At 46.0% G+C, this 17,687-nt stretch overlaps 1 protein-coding gene across 1 annotated transcript in view; it reads left to right on the top strand.

The window, feature by feature from the left end:
- The window catches only part of LOC138275140 (C-type lectin domain family 2 member L-like), a 124,724-nt gene that overhangs the window by 19,597 nt on the left and 87,440 nt on the right, over window positions 1-17,687 (top strand). Inside the window, exon 2 of the mRNA XM_069219071.1 lies at window positions 4,121-4,207. Within this exon, the coding sequence (XP_069075172.1) occupies window positions 4,121-4,207 (87 nt within the window). The remainder of the gene's footprint in view (window positions 1-4,120; window positions 4,208-17,687) is intronic.

Genomic DNA, 17,687 nt, shown 5'->3' with positions numbered 1-17,687 from the left:
CAAAACAGACACAGAAACACAATTATATTTGATTAATAAAAATAACAATAGGACACATTGAGGCCATTGCATTTTCATAGTGTAAATGCAAGCATTAAGGCACATGTTCTTTTCTGAGTGTGGGACAAAACCAGTAACAATAAATAAGTAATTTATTCACTTCTATCTGATCACAAAAGTGTGTAAAATGCTAAAATATAAGGGGGAGCTTAGGAAGATTTGGAGAAAATGTAGGAAGCTTGCCATCTTGCTTGGTATGTTGTCGTGGTGGCTGCCTCCATTCTCTAGGTCAGTGGTTCCCAACCTGTAGTCTGGGGTCCCCTAGAGGTCTGCGAAGCCCCCTGACGGGTTCCACAATGGCTTAGAAAATTAAATAATATTAACAGATTAATACAATGTATACAAATAATGGGACTAAACGTACAATTGAAAATTTTAAAACATACTGTAAATGTCAATTATTTTGAAATTGAAGGCTAAAAATTAAATTAGTAACTTCACATTGATTTGTGGGAGGTGTGCAGGTGCATCAAACAGAATATAGTATGAATGATCTGTAGCTTCAATGAAATTTAGAAAAGCTCCAACATTCCTATTAAAATTTAGAGTCTTAAAAAGTGTATATTTGTTTGCACATAAATAAAATGTGTTATAATTTGTGTAAGCGTTTGATGAATGCTTGTTTCTGTATTTCTCTGCATTGTTTTATGGTTCATATCATCAACAATGATTAGACTAGGGCGGTCCCCGGATTCCAATAATGACTCAGTGGGGCGAGGTGTGTGCTGCGATAGGGCTGTCACCTGTGCCGGAGCTTACACCCGAGGCTGCAAGTTGTGCCCCCTCCTAACCCTGGCCTCTCATGCTCCGCACTGGCATCCTTCAGACTGGCAATGCAGCAACATGATTGGCACTCATCGACAGAGCCCCAAGCAATGGGTGAGTGATCCCTACTGCACTGCCTCCTCACACAGAAGCACCCATGTTTTATTGTGCTGTAATCTCTATTCATTTTTGGAGTAATAAAAAATGGAGCACCTGGAGCAGGAACAAGTATCACTGGCAGATTTGTAAAAAATCCTTTTAAATAAGTGCGGTGTGAATGCATGCAGGAGAGAGTGTTTGTGTAGGGAAGTCAAGCTGCTTGTGTGTGTGTGTCCATATGTGAGAGCAGGTGTGTATGTGAGAGAAAGTTAGTTGGTAAGAGCCTGTGACGGCTACAGAATGAGAATGAGATTGAGTGTCAGTTGGTGAGTGAGTGAGTTAGAGTGACTGCAAATGAATGAGAGTGGGTGAGAATTAATAACAATGAGTGTAAAGGGGTATCATTGAGTGAATGAGATTCGAGTCAGAATGATAGTATGAGTGACAGTGAGTTAATGTACCTATCTCTGAGAATGAGTGAGTAAGAGTGAATGACAATAAATACAAATGAGTTAATGTAAGAGTGAGTCTGGTTGAGTAATTGTGAGTGAATGAAAATAATACTGAATATGAGCAGAAGGGAATGACAATGAATAATATACATGCCAATAGAACTGATTCAGACGAAAGACTCATGATTTGTTATGCCACAAATAGCTTGAGTTTTCGTGTCTAATGCCTAAAATTGATTCTGCCTCAAAAGAAGCCAACGGGGAGAAATCCTTTTCCTGATTATTTTGTCAAAATCTCCATCTTCTCAGTTTGAAAATGATGGCATGTATGAAATAAGAGTGAGCGAGAGTTAGAGTGAGTGCAAGTAAGTGTGAGTGAGTCAGTAGGAATAAGTAAGAATGTGTGCAAAAGAGTGAGTGGGAGTGAATGAGTAACAGAGAATGTAAATGAATAGGGGAGTGTGAATGAATGAATGTAAGTGAAAAAAGAATGTGGTGCTTTGCTTATGTGTCTGCCACTGTCCCTGGCACACTGAAGCTAATTTTTGGCTCTAGAGGCACTCGTCAAAAAATACTGGCACTGGGTTGCTGGGGGCACTTCTTAGCATGATAGGCACTTGAGCCAAAATACTGGCAATTCTTGGCATATTGCACTCTGGCATAATAGATGTAATTCCTGGCATATGGGCACCCATGGAAAATGTTGGTAGCTCATTGGAAGCAATTCTTGTCATAAGGGAGGACAACTGTGGCATATAGGAGGGGGGCAACATTGACAAAATCCTGTCTCTGATATACTAAGGTGAATTTTGACATCACAGGCAACCATGGCATATAAGCAGCGCACATGACAAAGTACAGACCCTCTTAGTTTTCAAAATGTCTCTGTGAGAGTCCCCCAAACCCCTTCAGAAGAGGTTTAGGTCACTCACTTTACTCATTTGCAACAGTTCAGGTAAAGTATTACACCTTCCACTTTAAAGGTCATGGCATCACCTTAATACAGGTGATATTTAAAACAGACACTTGTCTGTTCTGTTTTGAAATTCATACAGTTGCTAACTTCAGCAATGTCAATTATTGTGATGTTATTCAGGGTTAAGATCATGTGACATCACGTCCTGGGAAGATTTGAAGTAATAGGTCATATGATGTCACTTCCTGTGATGTTATTAATGTCAAAGTGTGTGTGATGTCAGTTTACCTACCCTAGCATTTTGGTGAACTGATATACATGCAAGGATGGGTGATGGAGAAAATCTGAGGAGCAGGAATGGTGAGAGAGAAAAAAAGCAAGGAAGGAAGAGGAGAGGGGGGAAAAGACAGGGACATTAGAGATTTTTAACCAGTCTGTTGTGCAGCAGGACAATGTGAAAAAGCTAGCATTACCTTCATCTTCTAACACTTTTACAGCACTCTTGAGTGTTAAGCATCAGCCCACCTCCCCCAGAGGTCAATCAAAGATGCAAAACAAGACAACAGTCACATGAGTGATCTCTGTGTGAGAGGCTGTGCTCAGAGGTGCTTAGCACCTCACTGTTGTCTCACTGAAGACCTGTAACCCTATGATATCTTCCTGTGTAGAAGCCCAGAGTGTGCTTAGTGATGTCAGGCACTGCAGGCTGCTCTCAGGCTTCATTCCTCCCAATCTCTCTGAGTAAGGGATACCCAGTTAAACCCTGTATATGCCCCACTCTTCCATGCCTGCCTCTTCCCCCACCTTTCCTGTCGACTTTCCCTCCCTGTCAGTGGTGTCCATCTCCCTGGCAATGAGAAGCCTGGATTACTCTGAGTCCACTTGTGATGTGAGACACTCCAGGTCTCAGGCTGGGTTCCTTTTATGCTCTCTGAGTAGGTAATAGTCAGGTTAGACCCTGTACCTCACTCTCCTGTAGAACTGCGGTCTCTGTGGCCACCCCTTGTGTAGAGCGCTGGTCTCTCTGCCTTCTGGTGATGAGAACTGGTGTGTGCCCATCAATTTAGTGCCAAGTATCCAGATTATATAGACTTCCCCGTGATGTCAGCTGATATAGGTCTGAGGCTGGATTCCTCACAAGCTCTCTGAGTAAGACATATACAACTAAGCCCTGTCCTTGCCCGACCTGTACCGTTGCCTTTCTCTGTACAATGTGAGTGGACACTTCAAAGGGGCGGCTCCTCCATTACAGCGAAGGAGCATCGCCCCACTAACAAACATGCCCCCAGATACTGCCCAGAGATGAAAAATAAATTGTTAGTAAAGTTAATTTATTAATATTTTATTTTTCATCTCCCATCCTGAACCGAGAGTCCAGGCAGGGCCAATTGAGTGCCAGAAGCAGGCGATGGCCACCCAGACATGCACACTTTAAACCTCTCAACCCAGCTGTCTTAGACAGCTGGATTGAGAGCAATCACAGGCCTCCAGTGCTCTAAGGAGCGCCGAGATAGACCGCTCCCTCCAATCCTGGCACTTCTCTTATGATGGTAAACAGCTTGAGAGCAGTGCCAGGATTGGTTAAAGGAGTTGTATGGGGCCCGATCGGAGCCTGGAGAGAAGTCGAAAACCAGAGGAGGACGTGTCATTCAGCACCTTCAAGCAAGTTAAGTTATTTTTTATTTTATTTATTTTTTGTACCCTCTACTTACATGTAGTGTGCACTTACTTGCATCCAATCCCCCCACCCATTTGCATGCCCCACCACTCCCTGTATGTGCCAGCAACCCCTGTTTTCTAACCATTTGTCCTGTCATCTTTCTTACAGACACTTTATCATTCCGAGTGCTGCTTGTGCTCTGTGCTCTCTGTGCACTTTTACTCCTGCTGGTGGTGACCTTGGCTGCACTGACTGGTAAGTCTCCTGCTCTGATAAAGTGCATGAGGGCAGAGATTGCTCTTTTGATCAGTACTTGAGGTGTCAGGTGCTGTCACAGACACATACATAGAGCCAGTGCTGGAGGTGTCAGGTGCTGTCACACATACATACATAGAGCCAGTGCTGGAGGTGTCAGATGCTGTCACAAACACATACATAGAGCCACTGCTGGAGCTGTCAGGTGCTGTCACAGACACATAAATAGAGCCAGTGCTGGAGGTGTCAGGTGCTGTCACAGTCATACATAGAGCAAGTGCCGGAGTTGTCAGGTGCTGTCACACACACATACATAGAGCCACTGCTGGAGCTGTCAGGTGCTGTCACAGACACATACATAGAGCCAGTGCTGGAGCTGTCAGGTGCTGTCACAGACACATACATAGAGCCAGTGCTGGAGGTGTCAGGTGCTGTCACAGACACATACATAGAGCCAGTGCTGGAGGTGTCAGGTGCTGTCACATACACATACATAGAGCCAGTGCTGGAGGTGTCAGGTGCTGTCACAGACACATACATAGAGCCAGTGCTGGAGGTGTCAGGTGCTGTCACAGACACATACAGAGAGACAGTGCTGGAGGTGTCAGGTGCTGTCACACATACATACATAGAACCAGTGCTGGAGGTGTCAGGTGCTGTCACAAACACATACATAGAGCCACTGCTGGAGCTGTCAGGTGCTGTCACAGACACATACAGAGAGACAGTGCTGGAGGTGTCAGGTGCTGTCACAGTCATACATAGAGCAAGTGCCGGAGTTGTCAGGTGCTGTCACACACACATACATAGAGCCACTGCTGGAGCTGTCAGGTGCTGTCACAGACACATACAAAGAGCCAGTGCTGGAGGTGTCAGGTGCTGTCACAGACACATACATAGAGCCAGTGCTGGAGGTGTCAGGTGCTGTCACATACACATACATAGAGCCAGTGCTGGATGTGTCAGGTGCTGTCACAGACACATACATAGAGCCAGTGCTGGAGGTGTCAGGTGCTGTCACATACACATACATAGAGCCAGTGCTGGAGGTGTCAGGTGCTGTCACAGACACATACATAGAGCCAGTGCTGGAGGTGTCAGGTGCTGTCACATACACATACATAGAGCCAGTTCTGGAGGTGTCAGGTGCTGTCACATACACATACATAGAGTCGGTGCTGGAGGTGTCAGGTGCTGTCACAGACATACATAGAGCCAGTGCTGGAGGTGTCAGGTGCTGTCACACACACACACATAGAACCAGTGCTGGAGGTGTCAGGTGCTGTCACATACACATACATAGAGCCAGTGCTGGAGGTGTCAGGTGCTGTCACAGACACATACATAGAGCCAGTGCTGGAGGTGTCAGGTGCTGTCACATACACATACATAGAGCCAGTTCTGGAGGTGTCAGGTGCTGTCACATACACATACATAGAGTCGGTGCTGGAGGTGTCAGGTGCTGTCACAGACATACATAGAGCCAGTGCTGGAGGTGTCAGGTGCTGTCACACACACACACATAGAACCAGTGCTGGAGGTGTCAGGTCCTGTCAGAGACACATACATAGAGCCAGTGCTGGAGGTGTCAGGTGCTGTCACAGACACATACATAGAGCCAGTGCTGGAGGTGTCAGGTGCTGTCACATACACATACATAGAGCCAGTTCTGGAGGTGTCAGGTGCTGTCACATACACATACATAGAGTCGGTGCTGGAGGTGTCAGGTGCTGTCACAGACATACATAGAGCCAGTGCTGGAGGTGTCAGGTGCTGTCACACACACACACATAGAACCAGTGCTGGAGGTGTCAGGTGCTGTCAGAGACACATACATAGAGCCAGTGCTGGAGGTGTCAGGTGCTGTAACACACACATACATAGAGCCAGTGCTGGAGGTATCAGGTGCTGTCACACACACATACATACAGCCAGTGCTGGAGGTGTCAGGTGCTGTAACACACACATACATAGCCAGTGCTGGAGGTGTCATGTGCTGTCACATACACATACATAGAGCCAGTGCTGGAGGTGTCAGGTGCTGTCACACACACATACATACAGCCAGTGCTGGAGGTGTCAGGTGCTGTAACACACACATACATAGAGCCAGTGCTGGAGGTGTCAGGAGGTGTCAGGTGTTGTCACAGACACATACATAGAGCCAGTGCTGGAGGTGTCAGGTGCTGTCACACACACATACATAGAGCCAGTGCTGGAGGTGTCAGGTGCTGTCACATACACATACATAGAGCCAGTTCTAGAGGTGTCAGGTGCTGTCACACACACATACATAGAGCCGGTGCTGGAGGTGCTCTCACACACACATACATAGAGCCAGTGCTGGAGGTGTCAGGTGCTGTCACACACACATACATAGAGCCAGTGCTGGAGGTGTCAGGTGCTGTAACACACACATACATAGAGCCAGTGCTGGAGGTGTCAGGTGCTGTAACGCACACATACATAGCCAGTGCTGGAGGTGTCAGGTGCTGTCACATACACATACATACAGCCACTGCTGGAGGTGTCAGGTGCTGTCACACACATATACATACAGCCAGTGCTGGAGGTGTCAGGTGCTGTAACACACCCATACATAGAGCCAGTTCTGGAGGTGTCAGGAGGTGTCAGGTGCTGTCACAGACACATACATAGAGCCAGTGCTGGAGGTGTCAGGTGCTGTCACACACACATACATAGAGCCAGTTCTGGAGGTGTCAGGTGCTGTCACATACACATACATAGAGCCAGTTCTAGAGGTGTCAGGTGCTGTCACACACACATACATAGAGCCGGTGCTGGAGGTGCTCTCACACACACATCTATAGAGCCAGTGCTGGAGGTGTCATGTGCTGTCACACACACATACATAGAGCCAGTGCTGGAGGTGTCAGGTGCTGTCACATACACATACATAGAGCCGGTGCTGGAGGTGCCCTCACACACACATACATAGAGCCAGTGCTGGAGGTGTCAGGTGCTGTCACACACACATACATAGAGCCAGTGCTGGAGGTGTCAGGTGCTGTAACACACACATACATAGAGCCAGTGCTGGAGCTGTCAGGTGCCTTCACAGACACATACAGAGAGACAGTGCTGGAGGTGTCAGGTGCTGTCACACACACATACATAGAGAGATGCTGGAGGTGTCAGGTGCTGTCACACACACATACATAGAGCCGGTGCTGGAGGTGTCAGGTGCTGTAACTCACAACACACATAGAGCCAGTGGTGGAGGTGTCAGGTGCTGTCACAGACACATACATAGAGCTAGTGCTGGAGGTGTCAGGTGCTGTCACATAAAAATACATTGAGCCAGTGCTGGAGCTATCAGGTGCTGTCCCACACACATACATAGAGCCAGTGCTGGAGGTGTCAGGTTGTGTCACAGACACATAAATAGAGCCAGTGCTGGAGGTGTCAGATGCTCTCACAGACACATACATAGAGCCAGTGCTGGAGGTGTCAGGTGCTGTCACACACACATACATAGAGCCAGTGGTGGAGGTGCCAGGTGATGTCACACACACATACATAGAGCCAGTGGTGGAGGTGCCAGGTGCTGTCACACACACACATATATAGAGCCAGTGCTGGAGGTGTCAGGTGCTGTCCCACATACATACATAGAGCCAGTGCTGGAGGTGTCAGATGCTGTCACAAACGCATACATAGAGCCAGTGCTGGAGGTGTCAGGTGCTGTCACAGACACATACAGAGAGACAGTGCTGGAGGTGTCAGGTGCTGTCACACATACATACATAGAGCCAGTGCTGGAGGTGTCAGATGCTGTCACAAACACATACATAGAGCCACTGCTGGAGCTGTCAGGTGCTGTCACAGACACATACAGAGAGACAGTGCTGGAGGTATCAGGTGCTGTCACACACACATACATAGAGCCAGTGCTGGAGGTGTCAGGTGCTGTCACATACACATACATAGAGCCAGTGCTGGAGGTGTCAGGTGCTGTCACAGACACATACATAGAGCCAGTGCTGGAGGTGTCAGGTGCTGTCACATACACATACATAGAGCCAGTTCTGGAGGTGTCAGGTGCTGTCACATACACATACATAGAGTCGGTGCTGGAGGTGTCAGGTGCTGTCACAGACATACATAGAGCCAGTGCTGGAGGTGTCAGGTGCTGTCACACACACACACATAGAACCAGTGCTAGAGGTGTCAGGTGCTGTCAGAGACACATACATAGAGCCAGTGCTGGAGGTGTCAGGTGCTGTAACACACACATACATAGAGCCAGTGCTGGAGGTATCAGGTGCTGTCACACACACATACATACAGCCAGTGCTGGAGGTGTCAGGTGCTGTAACACACACATACATAGCCAGTGCTGGAGGTGTCAGGTGCTGTCACATACACATACATAGAGCCAGTGCTGGAGGTGTCAGGTGCTGTCACACACACATACATACAGCCAGTGCTGGAGGTGTCAGGTGCTGTAACACACACATACATAGAGCCAGTGCTGGAGGTGTCAGGAGGTGTCAGTTGTTGTCACAGACACATACATAGAGCCAGTGCTGGAGGTGTCAGGTGCTGTCACACACACATACATACAGCCAGTGCTGGAGGTGTCAGGTGCTGTCACACACACATACATAGAGCCAGTGCTGGAGGTGTCAGGTGCTGTCACATACACATACATAGAGCCAGTTCTAGAGGTGTCAGGTGCTGTCACACACACATACATAGAGCCGGTGCTGGAGGTGCTCTCACACACACATACATAGAGCCAGTGCTGGAGGTGTCAGGTGCTGTCACACACACATACATAGAGCCAGTGCTGGAGGTGTCAGGTGCTGTAACACACACATACATAGAGCCAATGCTGGAGGTGTCAGGTGCTGTAACACACACATACATAGCCAGTGCTGGAGGTGTCAGGTGCTGTCACATACACATACATAGAGCCAGTGCTGGAGGTGTCATGTGCTGTCACACACATATACATACAGCCAGTGCTGGAGGTGTCAGGTGCTGTAACACACACATACATAGAGCCAGTGCTGGAGGTGTCAGGAGGTGTCAGGTGCTGTCACAGACACATACATAGAGCCAGTGCTGGAGGTGTCAGGTGCTGTCACACACACATACATAGAGCCAGTGCTGGAGGTGTCAGGTGCTGTCACATACACATACATAGAGCCAGTGCTGGAGCTGTCAGGTGCCTTCACAGACACATACAGAGAGACAGTGCTGGAGGTGTCAGGTGCTGCCACAGTCATACATCGAGCCAGTGGTGGAGGTGTCAGGAGGTGTCACACACACATACATAGAGCCGGTGCTGGAGGTGTCAGGTGCTGTCACACACATATACATAGAGCCAGTGCTGGAGGTGTCAGGTTGTGTCACAGACACATAAATAGAGCCAGTGCTGGAGGTGTCAGATGCTCTCACAGACACATACATAGAGCCAGTGCTGGAGGTGTCAGGTGCTGTCACATACACATACATAGAGCCAGTGGTGGAGGTGCCAGGTGCTGTCACACACACATACATAGAGCCAGTGGTGGAGGTGCCAGGTGCTGTCACACACACACATATATAGAGCCAGTGCTGGAGGTGTCAGGTGCTGTCACACATACATACATAGAGCCAGTGCTGGAGGTGTCAGATGCTGTCACAAACGCATACATAGAGCCAGTGCTGGAGGTGTCAGGTGCTGTCACAGACACATACAGAGAGACAGTGCTGGAGGTGTCAGGTGCTGTCACACATACATACATAGAGCCAGTGCTGGAGGTGTCAGAAGCTGTCACAAACACATACATAGAGCCACTGCTGGAGCTGTCAGGTGCTGTCACAGACACATACATAGAGCCGGTGCTGGAGGTGTCCCATACATATATAGAGCCAGTGCTGGAGGTGTCAGGTGCTGTCTCAGACACATACAGAGAGACAATGCTGGAGGTGTCAGGTGCTGTCACAGTCATACATAGAGCCGGTGCTGGAGGTGTCAGGTGCTGTCACAGACACATACATAGAGTCAGTGCTGGAGGTGTCAGGTGCTGTCACATACATACATAGAGCCAGTGCTGGAGTTGTCAGGTGCTGTCACACACACTTACATAGAGCCAGTGCTGGCGGTGTCAGGTGCTGTTACACACACATACAGAGAGCCAGTGCTGGAGGTGTCAGGTGCTGTCACACACACATACATAGAGCCAGTGCCGGAGGTGTCAAGTGCTGTCACAGACATACATAGAGCCAGTGGTGGAGGTGTCAGGTGCTGTCACACACACATACAGCCAGTGCTGGAGCTGTCAGGTGCTGTCACATACACATATTTAGAGCCAGAGCTAGAGGTGCAGTTGCTGTCACAAAAAACATACATAGAGCCAGTGCTAAAGGTGGGAGGTGCTGAAACAGACAGACACACACAAACACACACACACATACAGCCAGTGAAGATGTCTCACGTTCTGTCTTACACACACACACACATGGAGCCAGTGCTTGAGGTGCAGGTGTCCGTCACACACAGGCACACACATGCAAACACAAACACACACACACAGCCAGTGCCAGAAGTGTCTAATGCTCTCACACACCCACAGAGCCAGTGCACAGGTGTTGGGTGTTGCCATAAGTACCTAGAACAGGTGAAATGTACATGGGGTGTGCTAGTTTTCCACCTCATTCCCCTCCTTCTGCAGCTGAGGGATCAGAAACCTTCTTCATGCAGACAGCCTCTGTGTGTGCTCCGGTATAGGTCATTTTGGTGCCTTCAACCAGCTCTACTCAATGAATAAATACATTGAACTGCTTTTGCATGCAATCAACATGAAATAGCAGCATAACATGAATTAAACAAGCATTAGCAATGCAATAGGTCTTATATTTGTTAGCCTTAGAGCTATTGCCATTGTAAATGATAATGTTTTTTAGTTATGTGTTTTGGTGTTTTATGGGGCTCGCTTTAATAAAAGAAAATTCTACCCACATGAACTCATTTTGCGCATTTGAATAATGAAATATGGAATAAAAGTCTTACCGCTCTTATGACAGCTCCTTAAGGACAAAAAAACACTCTGTGGTATATTAAGATTGAAAGTTACAAACTGCAAATAACAATATAAACTCTATAGGAAAAGCAGTAAGCTATATGGACCTTGTGAACTGCATGGTACACGTTCTTTACAGCAGGCATATTAACCCTCACCGCTACCTTTTGATGAGTCAAAAGTTCCACAAAACAAAACTGTGATTTCTCAGCACAAGCCACATTAATCACCAGAGTTATCTTCACATTTTTATTGTTTCCTAAAATTTGCTAGAGCCAAAGATGGCAGGTATGGTTTAAACCATAATATACTTGCAAACGCGGTGCCCCCACCCGAAGTCGTCACCCGGTGTGGTGGCACCTGTGGCACTTCCCTTGAACCAGCCCTGCATGCAGCATTTGCAATGGCAGTAAAGCATTTCAATAAACCTTTAGACCTACATAAAATAGGGAAAAGAAAGTCATACAGCTTTGCATATAGCAGTAAACTGTTTTGCAATCTGAAAATAAATAAATTGAAAATATTGCTGCGTTCAATTTCTATAAAGGTAATTTGCCACATAATTGAAAAAATAAGTAAATAAATTGTACACTTGAGCGCGTTCCACCACCAGAAAGAAATCAACGCCAGTTGGTCGCAAGAAGCTTTAAATGAGAAAAAATATATTTCGCTTTAGGCTGCTTTTACAATATAAATGAATTGTCAGGAATTCACACTTAGTTGAAAAAGAGGGAAGAGTGCGCCTAAAAGTCTGGAGTAGTGTGAAACATTCACATTGTTTCTAGACATGTTGTGAAAGGAAACAGGGATGCTTGTTGTAAAGAAGGGCATCTTTGTGTCTGCACCATACTGTAGGTGGAATACACATTAAGGGAGTTGCCAGAAACCGGGGGATGTCAAACTTCCCACCCAGACTGTACGTCACTGCTGAAGCCAACCATATAGGGAGAACAACACATTTAATATAGTAAAGTAAGAAATAATAAGGTAAACTAAACACAAGGATTTACAAAAGTGAAAACTTTTTGGAAAGTGCGCAGACGGGGACAATTAAATAAAAACAAGTATGATTGTCTTTTTTGTTTGAACTGGAATGAATTACTGTCCAGTGCATTAGTGGCACTGATAATTAAGCTGGCAAAGTGTTTCAAATTAACAATGCACGTAACTGAGTGAAAGAAAAATAGTAATATAGCCAAACCTAAACATTTGGAAAATTGGAAACCTAACGAAAATAACACTAAGTTAGTGAAAAACGTTTTAAAATTAGGATTTACAATGTATACTTTTCATTTAAACTGAATAGCTATCAGAAACGTCAGTGGCGATCAGTTGTAGAGAACTGTTAGAAATTGGTAGTCAGTTGCACTCTGTCCAAGTAGGCACCCTCACTCAAGTCAGGATAAGAGAGATACCCACTCAGATAACCCTTGCTCACCCCCTTGGTAGCTTAGCACGAGCAGTCAGGCTTACCTCAGAAGCAATGTGTAAACCATTTGCACATAACACACAGTAATACAGTGAAAACACTACAAAAAGACACCACACCAGTTTTAGAAAAATAGCCAATCTTTATAAAACAAGACCAAATACAGTAACAATCCAACATGCACTAATAAAGATATGAATTTTGCAAGAATTACTTAAAAATACAGTTCCTTGCAGTCAATAACTCCACCTGCGACTATCACGGCGTTGTGATGAACAAAACCAACAGTTCAGGCTGGCAGCAGTGTTGTGGGCCAGTTACGGTGTTGAGAATTCCCACAAACAGTACCTTTGGAATTGCAGGGCATCGTGATCCTCGTGATGAGATCCGGAGAGCGGTATCGCTGGCGTTGCAATGTTGGTTTCTGGAAGTCGGTGTGGAGGTCATCGGGCCCTTAAGTCACATGCGTTGCAGATCAAACTCCGGGCTTATGAAGTCAGAAGCGCTGGCGTGGATGATGTTGGGGCTGCTGTGTGAAGTGAAACGATGCGACCTGCGGTGCCCGCAAGTCACGGTGCAGGCAGGGCAGTGTGACATGTGGTGTCACCAGATCACGGTGCAGGCAGTGGCGTTGTCGTTGCTGATGCGCTGATGTTGGTATGCCCAGGTCGTCAGTGCGAAGTGGGACGGGCTGCGTGCAGCATCCACGGGTCTCATGCAGACAGTGACATCTGTTGCCGACAATGGAGTTGATGTTGCTGGCATTGGTGGGCCAGGGCTGCAGTGCAGGACGGGACGGTCCTTCGTGTTCCTCACAAGTGGTGTCCACAGGCCACGTTGCAGGCAGCAGCGCCAGTGTCAACAGGTGCGTCGGCATCGGGAATGCCCAGGCTGTGGTGTGAACAATGTGATGGCGGAGTGCGGGGCCCACAGGTCATGGTGCAAGCAGTGGCACAGTGGCGGTGTCAGATGACAGCGTCAGTGAGACCAGGGTTGTGGTGCGAAGCGGGGCAGTGTGACTCCGTGCGGCGTCGGCAGTTCATGGTGCAGGCCAGCAGCATCGTTGGCTGCGTCACACTGGTTTTTCTTCCTAAACAGCACAAAGCACACAGTTCCCAGTACTGTAGGCAGATGAAACTGAAGTATTTGATATCCCTGAGACTTCCAACAGATGGTAAGCTCTATTCCAAGCTCTTCAAGAGCTTTCTTAACCATGAGTTCACCCTTTGCTCTCTTTTAAGGCAGGAGAAGTAACTGCAGGCCAACCCAGCAAAGCAACACAGCAAAGGGACTGTACTCATCCTTCAGCTCTTCATGTCTTCTAGTTGCAGAGGTTCCTCTTGATTTTAAGAAAGTTTCTAGAAGTCTGGGATCTTGGGTCCACTACTTATACCCCTTTCTGCCTTTGAAGTTGCCCAACTTCAAAGGGAAGTCTCTGTTGTTGACATGATCCTGCCTTGCCCAGGCCAGGCCCCAGACACACACCAGGTGGTTGGAGACTGCATTGTCCAAGGGCAGGCACAGTCCTTTCAGGTGTAAGTGACCACTCCTCCCTCCACTCTAGCTCAGATGGCTCACCAGCATATGCAGGCTACACCCCAGCTCCCTGTGTGTTGCTGTCTAGAGGAGAGGTGTAAACAGCCCAACTGTCAAACTGACCCAGACAGGGAATCCACAAACAGGCAGAGTCACAGATTGGTTTAAGCAAGAAAATGTCTACTTTCTAAAAGTGGCATTTTCAAACTAACAATCTAAAAACAACTTCACTGAAAGATGTATTTTTAAATTGTGGGTTCAGAGACCCCAAACTCAATTTTTCTATCTGCTCTCAAAGGGAATCTAGACTTTAAAGTTATTTAAAGGCAGCCCCCATGTTAACCTATGAGAGAGATAGGCCTTGCAGCAATGAAGACTGAATTTAGCAGTATTTCACTGTTAGGACATGTAATGCACAACAGTACATGTCCCACCTTTAACACCCTGCTCATGGGGCTACCCAGGGCCTACCTTAGGGGTACCTTACATGTAGGAAAAGGGAAGGTTTAGGCCTGGCTTAGCAAGTTGAATTTGCAGTTTAAAACTGCACCTACAGACACTGCAGTGGCAGGTCTGAGCCATGTTTACAGGGCTACTCATGTGGGTGGCACAACCAGTGCTGCAGGCCACTAGTAGCATTTGATTTACAGGCCCTGGGCACCTCCAGTGCACTTTACTAGGGATCTACCAGTAAATTGAATGCGCCAATCAGAGATAAACCAATCAACCATACCATTTATATAGGGAGCACTTGTATTTTGGCACTGATTAGCAGTGGCAAAGTGCGCAGAGACAATAAACCAGAAAAAACAGAGTCCAGTATACCATAAAAAACAGGAGTTTAGAAGGTAAAAAGACAGGAGAAGTATGCCAAAAAGCTGCCAGGTCTAACAAGAACAAACACTATAGCCTCTGCAATGCAGTTGTTTGGAGCGGATTCAATGTATCCCACGGACATTCTGTCCCATATGTGATCAATGTTTAGTTCACAGCTCCTTCATCTGCTTGTATTATGTGAAGCTTTCAGCAAGTACTATTTTAAATCATTAGATATACAATGTTTAAATAAAAAATGAATGCAGTTGAAACACATGAAACAGACCTAATAAAATCTTGGTCCTTAATGAGAGCATGTAGAAAGATGGGCACGCACCAACTCTTAGAGAGGGAGCCAGCACATAGTTTAAACACATTCCTACAATACATGAACTGATGCCCACTTACATAACAGTGAACGAAACTCCTGTAAAATTTGCAAAAAAATACCAACTTCCATTACGCGCCAAGTTATCGCAATGCAAACAGGTTCCTCCCACTTAAAAAATTCCAACAACGCACAAACAAATGTTCAGTTACAGATCCAAGCCAAAATAAACTACATACACATTCAATAAAAAAAAAATACACTACAATATGAGAGCATTTTCTTTTAAAGTTCCCTTTAATGTATCAACTTCTCTCCACTTTGCAAATACAGTTACCAATGCAGCGTCTCTTACTATTTCCACATTACAGTAAAATTAGGAAATAAAACTATAGAGCAAATAGGCAAAAATAAGCTGCATACAGGTTTAACAAATTATTATAAATCCTCTACAATATAAAAGCACTCTCCTTTAATGTAACTAAGTTCCCACCACACTCCGTAATATTTACAAAAAAAGCGGCCATTCATTACGCACCTGTTCATCAAAATATGTATGTATGTGAGTTCCTTCCACAAAAAAAAAAAAAAAAATTGAAACGTGCAAACACTTTTTCAATTACAAACCCAAACAAAACAAAAGCTGCACGCGGGTTCAACAAAAGCAAACAAAAAAATTCATAGTTCCAAACCAAATACTTCAACACACTGTGGGAAAGTTTACTGTAGTTAGGTGGTGCTGTGTAGGTGTTACCAAACAACTATAAAGGAGAGACTAAAGCCAAATGAACCACTACAAAGGAATGATATTTACAAGACAATCAAAAAAATAAATGAAAAGGCAAAGGGCTGGCTGTCAACAGACATATCGATTACTAAATGTCTCGGAGAGACAGCGCATGCGCTGCCTATGCTCGACCTAAAAATAATGTTTCTGCACTAAATTCATGTGAGAAAAGAAATCATGAATTGTACAATTCATATTTCTATATAGTGAATACTTATACAAATACACACATAAATATTGGGATTTTTCTAACAAAGATATACCAAGAATTACTGGCTCTGAATGATGGACCAATGATGCACATTGTTCTTATTAAATGTAGCATCATAAAAGCCTACAGCACCTTTCTTTAGCCCCCCCAAAGGCTAAGATTATGATTCTATTTCTTTTACTGCACATTTTCTTGGAGGAGCATGAGCTTTAGTGCCTGTTGCTTGGTTTCTAGCTGCGGACTCCTGTTTTGTGCGCTCCGTCAGCTTTTGCTTATCGGCAGCATGGAGTAGGCTCTCTGCATCATGTTTACATTTTGTGTTGCTGGAATGTGTTGCTTATACTTCTGCATTGTCTATTTGATGTCATTTGCCCTTGAAGACAGTCTTCACTGGAGTGGGAGCCACGGAAAAGTCTGCACTCGGTGGCCTCTGTGTTGCGCAAGGACAGTCCTATTTCAATACCTAGGCTTGCAACATACATGCGCAACGCTGACCCGCATTGTTAGAAATGCACAATCAGCGCATTCTGGCAGAAGGTTTGCACTCTGCCCACTAGAAGCACAAGTATTAAGGGACATATTTAAGAGCCCCTAGCACCACCGGAGTGTCCCTTTTCAAGACACTCCTGAGCTTTCGTAAACCTTAAGCAGCGCCAAAATCTAACGCCACCTCCGGGGTGGCGTTAACATGGTGCAACAAGGCATTCCTTCCTGCACAAAAACAATCTCACCCTCAACGCATCCATCCTTGCACTATGGTGCAAAGGTTGCTGTGCTGGTGCACGGCAGAAAATTTAGCACCTGTGCAGAGGGAAACACAGGGGTATGCCGTATTCTAGTAAATACAGCGCATCCCTGCATTTTTAAAATAACGGTGCATGACGCTGGCAAATTTGGCGCAGTCCACGCACCATCATTTTCTGTTAAATCTGGGCCTTAATATATTCAATATCAAATGACTTGTCCAGAATCCCTTGTTGGGCTCCTCAGGAGACTGGATCTCTGAGGTTGGAATAATTTGGAAAGTCTTAGTTTTGGGAGTCAAGGCACACACCGCCACAACTTATTTTGTAAAGAAAGTCTTTATACGACGTTTTGTTGAGGACAGATCCCCTACTGCCCTTTTAAGGTTAGCAATCTGTATATATTACCTTACTCCATGGCTGAATCACAGCCCTTTGATATGGAGCAGTGTCATGATTACTGTGGGACAGATGCCGCTAAGAACCTTTTTGAAGAGGAATGGTGAACGATTTGGACAGCTCCTTTCACCAATGTGTAAATTGTGCTTTAGCAGTAGCTCCTAAACTATTTACAAGACAGTTGAAGCACTACTCCC

This window comes from Pleurodeles waltl, chromosome 2_2 (genome assembly GCF_031143425.1).
Source record: "Pleurodeles waltl isolate 20211129_DDA chromosome 2_2, aPleWal1.hap1.20221129, whole genome shotgun sequence".
Classification (NCBI taxonomy): domain Eukaryota; kingdom Metazoa; phylum Chordata; class Amphibia; order Caudata; family Salamandridae; genus Pleurodeles; species Pleurodeles waltl.
Note: the sequence above shows the minus strand (reverse complement) of the source record. Positions and strands in the feature narration are given on the sequence as shown.